Below are 11,084 nucleotides of genomic sequence, written 5' to 3'. Positions count from 1 at the left end.
CTAGTGTAGAAGCGAGAGTTGTTATCAGTCCCAAACTGCAACACAAAGGTGTAGAGATAAAATCTCCTATTGTTAATGTAAACAGTGATGAACAAGAAACCAGTGTCAAAATAACTAACTTTTCTAGGGAGCCAATAATGTTAAATAAAAATATGAAAATTTGTACTGTCAACAATTTTGAAGAGATTCCCACAGACATTCACGTTTCAGATGTAATACCATTACCTCTGTGTGACAAAGATTTTTCTTTTCATGGTATCGACAGACATCTCAAAAACAAACTGTTGAAACTCTTGTTGAAACATTCGAGTGCTTTTGCTCGCTCTACCATGGAGTTATCAGCAGCGTTAACCGAACCACACGAAATCACACTAGAACACGAAAACCCCATAAGATGTCCTATATATAAAATCCCTTACAATTTGAGATCTGAGTTTCGCAAACAAGTCCGTGACTTAGAAAAAGCTGGAATCGTATCGAAATCTCAATCACAATATAACACCCCAGCACTTTTTGTCAAGCAGCGCACTAAGTGGCGCCTAGTTCTTGACTTTCATAGGCTGAATGAAATCACTGTAACACAAGAATTTGCCATTCCTACACTAGACGACATTTTACACGAGATATCTGGTTCAAATTATTTTTCAGCATTAGACATGAAATCTGCTTTTAATCAGATACCACTACACCCAGATGATAGACACAAAACAGCGTTCTCTACACCTGACGGTGACAAATATGAATTTAATAGATTGTGTTTTGGATTGAAAAATTCACCTAAGGCTTTTCAGTCTATTGCTCAGGAAGTTCTTGGTGATTTGTTACACAACGGTGCTCTTATATATATAGATGATATAATTTTGTTCACTAAGACTATTGACTAATATTAACTTGATGTTATTAGAAAGGGTACTTCAGAGATTTGAAGATGTTCGTCTGAAATTCAATCCCGAAAAATGTCAGTTTCTCACTAAATCTTGTAAATTTCTTGGGTACATAGTTACTCCTCAGGGTATGATGATAGATAAGGATAAGACTGTGTCCATTAATGAATTTCCTGTCCCCACTGATCAGAAAAAAATTAAATCTTTCTTAGGCTGTAGTGGGTTCTATCGTCGGTACATCAAGAATTTTTCTTCTCATGCCCACCCTTCTAACTACACTTTTGAAGAAAAATGTACCATTCGTATGGAATGACGAGGCTCAAGCTGCATTCGAAGACATTAAGAGTGCTATATCAAAGCCCCCTGTTTTGGCTTTGCCAGATCCCTCAGCAGAGCAGCAGATAACAACAGATGCATCATGTAAAGGTGTAGGTGCAGTTCTTGAACAGAGATACCCCAATGGTGAAGTGAAACCCTTGTATTTCTTTTCTAAGAAATTGAATCAGTCACAATCCAAGTATAGTGCCACCGTTTTGGAATTTTTTTGCCATCTATTGTGCACTGAATTTTTTTAGACCATTTTTAATTGGAAGAAATTTCAATGTCTACAGTGACCATAAACCTCTGCAGGGCTTTCTATCCAATAAAAGCCCATCTTCTAAAATATTGCGTTGGAAATTGGCACTAGAAGAATTTAATTATGACATATGTTATGTAAAGGGAACATTAAACGCAGTAGCTGACCATTTGTCTCGCAGTGTCAACACTTTCACTATAGTTTTTCCTGAACCTGATGAACTTTCATCAATGCAACAAAACGATGATAAATTAAAAGTAATAATTGACAATGTTAAAGAATCTAACACAGACCCTAAATATAGAAACTACAAGATTGACGAGAGAGGTATATTGGTACATTTGTCAAAGCGAAATTCAAAATCCCCTCGTCAAGATGTGCGAAAACAAGTTTGTGTCCCTCATTGCCTCAAAGCTAAAGTGTTGGAGTCAGTACATTCAGAAGCAGGAGGTCATTTGAGATTCACCAAGACATACTATCGTCTAGCAGAAATTTTTTTTTGGAATAACATGTACACAGACACTAAGAATTTTGTAAACTCATGCACAACCTGTCTTTCTCGTCGCAGTGCTTTCAGGGTTACTTCTGCCCCAAATGAGCCAGTAGATCAAAGTGAGAGTCCTGGTGAAAGGTGTCATGGATGTGTTTGGTCCCTTGAAAACCACTAAATCAGGTCACAGTTATGTTCTATCCATTGTTATATCGAACCACTGGAAGAATATATATATATATGTAATTATCAGATTAACCCAGGCTCCTAGTGGTCCAATATACATTTAGAATAAAAACGATGACTCATGAAAAGAAGGAATCCTTTAAATTTCAATAGCTTTTAATATTTAATCAAATGATCATATGAAAAGAACGAGTTATATTTGCACAAAATAAAAGTCAATTAGAAAATTCCATTTCCACGATATCAAATTCTGCATAATACATAAACAAAATACTGTATGTTCAATTATAATAATTTTAACTTGATGTTGGAATAATTCTCTTTTAATCACTCTTTATGCCTAATTTCGCCATCTGACCCCTGTTAACTCCTCCTAATTTAGGTTTTAACTAAACGTCTATAATTTACTAGAATTGTGGTAAGAATTTCTTTCCTACCTTTCATCCCTTTCCCATCCCTTTCATCACGGATGATCGCCGCTCCTGATGCTACAGTTGAAAAATGTGTTTACAAAAATTCTCCTCTTTCTACATTTTTTTCCAACTTGATTTCTAGTTTTCACTAATCAATCTGCTTTAATTTTTCGAAGATTCCAAAAAGTAAAGTTTTGAGGGGTACCAACCCCCTATTTCTAATTGGTAGTCCGGCTTCAGAGAAAGATCCTTCCATTGGGTGATGAGGATTACGTAGGTACAAATAGTATTAAAATTGACATCATTGGTCAAGGTTCACCCCCTACGATCTTTCGAAGCATATGGGAGGAAGATGTTTTCTGTGGGGGGGGAGTTGTACAAAAAAGAAGGAAAAGAAAAGTAGAGAGGAAGCAAGAAAGTCAGAAATAAAGTCAATTGCCTGCAGGTGGCAATACAATGGTCAATAGGCTTCAGTATATAGGGAAGAGAGAGAGAAAAGAAGAATACGGAGCGGCTATTACGCAAACTTTGAAGGGGCCCTTTAACCGGTTGAGCGGTGAAAGTTTTTTCGATTTCTATTTGAAAAACGGTGTGAGGTTATACGGAAAAATACTTGTAAAGTGGCGAAGCTTCTTTATCTCAAGTAGTGCTATCCCCCCCCCCCCAACAAACATGCAGGACAACAGAGAAGGCGTGGTTGGTGAGGTCCATCCAAGTGACAGGTTGGCTACACCTATTCCTAAAGTGATCCTATTCTTTACTAATACACACTCAACTTCAGTACCTGTTCTTTTGTTACAGTATTGGCCATTTTTTTTCTCCCTGTCGTGGTCATAGACATATTTAGAAGTTCATTTTTCCTATTGCTGTGGAACATCGCTAAAATGGCACTTGATACAACGATATTTTTCAAGTATTGTTTGGAAATGCCTATACTCTAATGTTAATCGGCTGCCTCTCGATATAGCGATAATCCCACTACAGCGATATTTTTTCTTAGTCCGCAGACTATCGTTATATCGATGTTTCACTGTATATATATATTGTAGTTTTCTCACTAATTTATTGGCGAAAACAAGCGTTTATATTCTCTAAATGCACAGCAACACTATAACGGAGTATCAGGGATTACGCAACAAAGTTTTTCTTTTCATTTTTATTTAAAAAAATATTTAAGCCCGTTCTGAGTCTACGTAGAGTTTCATGGCGTTACAATACTTTATAATCGCACTTCCTTGCAATTTTTTCGTCCCTCTTTCGCTGACGTTGCATGCGACTTATAATTTTGTGGTATCACTAAAGTGTCTTAGCACATTTTATCCGAGAAGTGTGATGCACTTTTCCAATGTATACTTTTCAGTTTAATCGAATAGCTTTTTCGCAAGAGAAATGGCTGCACAGTTTTGAACAGTATAGGAAATTTATGAAAGCAACACACATTATGTGTGATAAGGCACAAAAATATACATATATGGTGTACCTTGAATTTCCTAGAAAGTTGAAAATAACAGTAGTCGATGATTTTAATTACACAAATATCGATATTATACCTTATGAGTAAATTTGAAATATGCAATGAATTGGAAAATACCTTCGTTTTTATTTAATCTATTTATACAACACGAAATGATTTATACTTCACGTAAAAAAACTAACTGATTATAAAATATATCGATTTTATGTGTATATGGAAGGAAGCAATTATTATGATGTATTTAATACATACCATTAATAATGTAAGATACATTATAAACGCAAACGTTTTAAAAGCCTATTTGAGCCTCGTTTCGCAAGGCGGCATGTTCAGCAACGCGATGTATCTTACAGAATTTTTTTTTTCTTTTGATGAAATTTGCTTTCTTTGATGATATACAGACCAAAAAAAAAATAAAAGGTAACAAAAGAAATGGAATATTTGTCAAAATTTTAATTGAATCAACGATAACAACTGCTTTTCAGGGTTTATCTCAATGTAATGTCACATTCAGTTGGTCACATATAATTGAATTTTTACGCTTCGCATAAATTACACGTGTTATCATAGGATTCTATAAACACATTCTGTTCTGTTCGCGTCTGCGAAAGAATGGAATTCCCGGTTTAAACGAAAAAACAAACTTTATTTAATTCCGAATTGATCAGATGCAAAATTTAGCAGTCATGCTTCTCGAACGGCGGTAACAACAACACTTATTCGGACACACTTGGCGCCGAGGACCAAACATCCACATACGAAAATTAAAGAAAAAATATATTTAAAAAAATGTGAACACAACGCCATCTCGTGGCGTATTACCGAACTGTAAACATACTCCTGCCCTAATTAATTACTATTAATTATTATTGATTAGAGTCAAAGGGAAGCTTGATGATCTTGGTGATAGTCCGCTTGTAGAGGCCCTTGCTAGTCTTCACCGTTACTACACGAACGAGTCCATCAGTTCCGGGATGTATTTCCACAATTCTAGCAATCGGCCAGCTTGATGGTGGAAGGTTGCTCTCCTTAAGTACCACAACATCACCTACTGACAGGTTGGGGCAGGTGCTCTTCCATTTATGCCTTTGTTGCAGAGAATGGAGATATTCAGTGTGCCATCGTTTCCAGAAACTATTCCTCAGATTCCGAACAAGTTGCCATCTCGTTGACGGATGCTTGACATCGTCCACTTCTTCTGGAACTGAGCACAGAATATCGCCAGTCAAAAAATGAGAGGGTGTCAACACTTGCATCGAATCTATGTTTTCTTCGTTGTAAGCCACCAATGGTCTGGAATTGAGTATTCCTTCGATTTGACACATTAGAGTAGATAGCTCTTCAAATGTTAGGCGTGAATCCCCAACGACTCTTTTCAAATGAAACTTGACTGATTTAATTCCGGCCTCCCAAAGCCCTCCAAAATGAGGAGAGGAGGGTGGTATCATGTGCCACTGAATTGAGCGTTGGTTGAGGAAATATGATATTTTTGGATTGTCATTTATCTCCTTCGCGAACAACGTTAGCTCGTCGAGCTTACGCCTTGCACCAACGAAATTCGTTGCATTATCACAGTACATATTCAATGGCGCGCCACGTCGCGCATTTAATCTCTTCAAGGCCGCAATGAAAGAATCCGATGAGAGATCACTCACAATTTCGAGGTGTACAGCCTTAGTTGCCAAGCATATGAAAAGAGCAATGTATCCCTTCGCGAATTTGGATCCACGACCCTTATGAAGCTTTATCTCGATAGGGCCAGCAAAATCTACACCACAGTTCGTGAATGGTCTGCTCATGGTGACTCGAGGACCTGGTAAATCAGCCATCAGCTGAGAAGTTGACTTGCAACGGAACCGGAAACACACAATGCACTTGTGAATAACTCTATGAATTATCCTCTTAGCTCCAATAATCCAATACGATTGCTTCAGGATATTGGATAGAAGCGTCGGACCAGCATGCAGATTCGCAATGTGAGATTCACGAATAATAAGCAGACTAATTGGATGATCTTTCGGCAGAATGATCGGGTGTTTGGCTCCATATGCCAATTTTGCTCGTTGAATCCTGCCTCCTGCCCGTAAAACACCATCTTTATCGATAAATGGATTCAGTGATCCAAGAATGCTTTTACAGTTCAATGGTTTTCCGTTACGAATGCAATTTATCTCATCGTTGAAGGAACAGTCTTGAACCCATCGAATGATCACCTTCTTTACACGTTCTATCTCAGACAACTGCAATGGCTTCACAGTGGGTTTCGCGGTGTTGCTGCCAGTAAGTTTTGTCCCGAAGCATTTTGACAAAAATCTGAAGCAGTAAGCAACGATACGAATGATTTTGGACAGAGATGAATATTTTTCAAATAAATCACTGAGAGTGTCGTTGATCGATGTTGCGTATGAGTATATTGGATCCAGTCTTTCTTCAGGCATAGGTGAGGATTTCAGCAATTCATCATTTGTCTTAGGCCAGGTTGCAGATGGATCACGGAGAAATGGTGGTCCATGCCACCAGAGTTCACATTCTTGCAGCAGCTCAGGACTGATTCCTCGAGACGCAAGATCAGCTGGGTTGTCCTTTGATGTGACGTGATTCCATACACTTACTGGTAGCGTATCGAGAATCTCTGAAGTCCGGTTGGCGACAAAGGTTTTCCATCTTCGTGGATGTGACGACAACCAGGACAAGACCACTCTGGAATCAGTCCATGCAAAAACTTGAATGTCTGGTATCTTGATAAATTTCAGCACAGATTTGAACAGCTGAGCCAGCAGGAATGCACCACAGAGTTCAAGTTTTGGAATTGACAGCTGTTTCACAGGCGCTACCTTAGTCTTTGACACAAACAGAGTGACCTTAGTATTCCCAGAATTTTCTTGACAGTAATAAATTACAGCCGCATAAGCTTGAGCAGAGGAATCACAAAATCCATGTAATGATATCGGACCCTCTGACGTCGATACACAACGAGGCACCTTTAGCACATTTATTGCATTAAAATGAGCTTGAAACTCAAGCCATTCCTTCGTTAGAACATCGGGTAATGGATCATCCCAATCACATTTCACCACCCACAACTTTTGGTAGAATATTTTGATCCATACTATACATGGGGAAATTAATCCCATTGGATCGAATATCTGAGCAGATCTAGAGAGGACTTTGCGTTTCGTCAAGGGAACATCAATGTTCAAACATGGTGTGAAGAAAAAGGCATCATCCACAGAGTTCCAGTTCAATCCCAATACCTTGGACTGTTCATTGCTGTCAATTGCAATATTGTGGTCATCACAAGCTGCATCCAGCTCCTTTAGAAGTGATTGCGAATTCGATCTCCACTTACGAAGCTCAAAACCTCTGATTCGAAGTAACGAAGACACTTGTGAGCACAACCGCTTGGCATCTTCCGCAGTATCCGCACCGGATAGCAAATCATCTACGTAGAAGTCATTAGAAATGATTTTTGCTGCATCTGGATTATTGCCTTGACTGTCAATACTTATTTGCTTCAAGCATCTAGTAGCCAGGAACGACGAGGAAGACAAACCGTAGGTGACAGTTTGTAATTTGTACACAGCGATAGGATCAGAGGAATTGTCACGCCATAAAATACGTTGGTATGATTGATCAGAAGGAGACACAAGTATCTGTCTGTACATTTTTGCAATGTCTGCCGAAAATGCAATTTTATGCACTCGAAAGGTCAGCAATATTTCAAATATATCACGTTGTAGTTTAGGACCAACACCAAGAATGGAATTCAATGAGACGGAATTCTTACTAGCACATGATCCGTCGAAAACGACTCTCAACTTTGTGGTTGAACTGGAATGCTTATGTACAGCATGGTGAGGGAGAAAAAATTTCTGATCATCTGGGATCATCGAGCAGTCATCATCAGCCAATCGCATGTGACCCAAATCCGCGTATTCTTGCATAAACGATCTGTATTCCATTGACAATTCTGGGTCGTGCTTGAATTTTCTTTGCATCGACTGCAGACGCGAGAATGCAGAGTCATAAGAATTTCCCAATTTTACATCAGGTTTGCAGATTGGAAGCTTCACAACAAAACGTCCATTCTCGTTGATCGAGACATTTTCCTTGAAATGCTTTTCACAGAATTCCTCCTCAGGAGTTAGTTCAGGAACCTTTTCACAAGGAATTGATTCGATCTCCCAAAACCGTTTCAGTTCGTCATTCATGCTGAGATTTGTCACTGTCAATCCAACAACCGAAGAGGCATTGTTGATTTTGCCAGTAACGATCCATCCCAATCTCGAATTTTGGGCAATGGGCTCCTTGTTTGCATTCATCACCTGACCAGGAAGAATTATCGAGAAGAAGTGATCAGCTCCTATGATTAAATCAATGTCACTTGGAGTAGAAAATGTTGGATCCGCCAGGTTTAGACCATCAAGCATGTCGCGATCTTTGAACTTGATCACCGAGGATGGTTGAGGAGCAGTCAATCTCTTTAGCACAAAAGTATCCATGTTGAACATTTCGCGTTGATCGTATTTTGATGTTATGCACAAACTGACAGTTCCTTGAGTAGTAGTCGGCTGAAAAGATGCCAATCCAGCTACTGGGACACGAACACAAGATGATATCTTAAGGCCAAGCCTCTGGGCAGTTGATTGAGAAATGAATGTAGCCTGAGAACCAGAATCAAGTAGGATTCTGACACTTTGATAACTACCCCAGGCATCACGGACCGATGCAACTGCAGTGGGCAACAAGGCAATGTTTCCCTGTGCAGCGTTGAGAGATAGTTCAGGTGGTCTTTCCGAAGAATTTCCAGTGCACTTGACAGCTGGCTCATCATGCGACACCGAAGCACTAGCATAGTTTGAATGCATTTGCTCGTGGAGACTGGAATGATGTCTCGCGTTGCATATTCGACATGAAAACTGAGAGCAGCACTTCTTGCTCAAGTGCTTTTTTGACAAGCAATTAAAACAAAGATTTTTATTCCGCACAAAATCCTTGCGTGCCGCGACACTCAGATTTTTGTAACTAATACAATTCGCGACGGGATGGTTACCGTTACATTTTGGACACTTCACGTCAGACAATCTAGATGCAGTGCTAGACGTACCTTTGGGTTTCACTTCAGATGCGGAATCGACTGCCGTATCCTCGATAGCCGATGATCTCTCGTTGAGGAAATCGATGAAGCTCTGGAACGTTGGAAAGTCTTTGTCGACGGTCCTCTCGAACCACATTCGGCGAGTATCGGCGTCAACCTTTTCGAGCAGCAGATGTATCAACCATACGTCTGGGTTGACGGCCCCATCACCAAGAGTTTTCAAGCCCCGGACGACTTGTTCGGAAGTGTCGGCTATACATCGTAAGTTAGATTTCACACTGGTGACCCTGGGCTGATTCAAGAAAGTAGAAACCAGCGAGCTGGCTATTTGCTTTTTCTTGTCGTAACGCTCCACCAGCCTTCCCCAAGCTTCTTGATAGCTAGCCTCCGAGATCGGAATGTGGCGGATGACATCGGCTGGAGCTTTCTCGAGGAGTCCTTTCAAATAATGAAACTTCTGTATTGGGCTGAGAGTTTCGTTATTGTGCACAACTCCTAGATACATGTCCTTGAAGCTGAGCCATTCCATGTATTCTCCGCTGAACGCGGGAATGTTCAGCTTCGGGAGTTTGAACCCACTTGACCCAGTGACCGAGTTTTGCACTTGGGATGCGTAGTTGGAGTCCGACGCCTCCACCATCTTCTTGGCATTGATGAATCGGTTCAGCTTCGATTTGACGTCGAAATACTGATCTTCGACTTCTCCCATCTCTGATACCTCATCTGGAAGGGCTTGGTCATGCTCAATGAACCTTTTGAAGGCATCTTCAATCCGTTCTAGTCTCACCAGGACTGCTTCCGTTGATGTAGAGTCCTCCAGCGACGCTGCGAAACTGGCAATGCGAGTCAGAGCGGCCTTTTCTCGTCCTCGTAGCTTGACGATTTCCGTCTGAGTCGGCATTTTCAGGCAAGATGATCTGATTCAGATTCGGATCCCGGCCGAGCCCCCAAAAAATGTTCTGTTCGCGTCTGCGAAAGAATGGAATTCCCGGTTTAAACGAAAAAACAAACTTTATTTAATTCCGAATTGATCAGATGCAAAATTTAGCAGTCATGCTTCTCGAACGGCGGTAACAACAACACTTATTCGGACACACTTGGCGCCGAGGACCAAACATCCACATACGAAAATTAAAGAAAAAATATATTTAAAAAAATGTGAACACAACGCCATCTCGTGGCGTATTACCGAACTGTAAACACATTCAAAAAAATAACCCGCATACATACACACAGTTGTACCCAGGGGCGTCGGAAGTATTTCGAACCTGTGGGTGCTCGTCTTGAGTTCTATGCAGGAAATTTCGATTTCTGAATCAATTCTGTGGGTGCTCGGACCTGTTTTACAAACTTCCGTGGGTGCTCGAGCACCCACAGCACCCCCGGCTCCGACGCCACTGGTTGTACCCGCTTATAACGAAGCTAGAAAAAACAGCGAATGTATTCAATATAAGCGAATATCATTACATCCGTACCAGCTTGGAAAATGATACGATTAAGCGAATAACACGTTTTGCACGAGCGATACGCATTTTTCAGTAATCTGAACATTCTTAAAATGAATAGATTAAAATAAAGATTAAAAACTTAATTGATGATATAATAACATTCCATATGAATGTTGTTATATCATCAATATGTGATTATATAGAAAATAATATGTACCGATTATTATTTTTCTTGATATGATTGTAAATGTCAACCGTATTGCGTTTAAATCATTTTTGCCAAATGATGCATGCACAAAACATGTCTTTTATTTTAGTAAGTGCATAAACACCAAACAATTTTTGGTTTCTTTTTTGAATCATTCAAAGAGAATGAAAGAATTATACAAAAGGAATTATATTATCAAATCCGGACCACAATCATCCCATTCTTTTTTGCATGCATGGTATGTATTACGAAAACTACTATATATATATCGAGTAGCTTTGTGTATCAAAATTATACTAAATACGA

General features: G+C 39.6%; 1 protein-coding gene across 1 annotated transcript; it reads right to left on the bottom strand.

Moving 5' to 3' along the window:
• Positions 1–4,890: 4,890 nt before the first annotated feature.
• LOC149076657 (uncharacterized) lies at positions 4,891–10,023 on the bottom strand. Its single transcript, XM_089242281.1, has one exon. The coding sequence runs from the start codon at positions 10,021–10,023 to the stop codon at positions 4,891–4,893; it is 5,133 nt and encodes a 1,710-aa protein (XP_089098407.1).
• Positions 10,024–11,084: the final 1,061 nt, after the last annotated feature.

The sequence above is a fragment of the Pholcus phalangioides genome, unplaced genomic scaffold (assembly GCF_987345545.1).
Source record: "Pholcus phalangioides strain wild (caught in Gottingen) unplaced genomic scaffold, Ppha-v1.0 ptg000015l_1, whole genome shotgun sequence".
Lineage (NCBI taxonomy): Eukaryota > Metazoa > Arthropoda > Arachnida > Araneae > Pholcidae > Pholcus > Pholcus phalangioides.
This window is presented reverse-complemented; position numbering and strand designations above follow the sequence as displayed.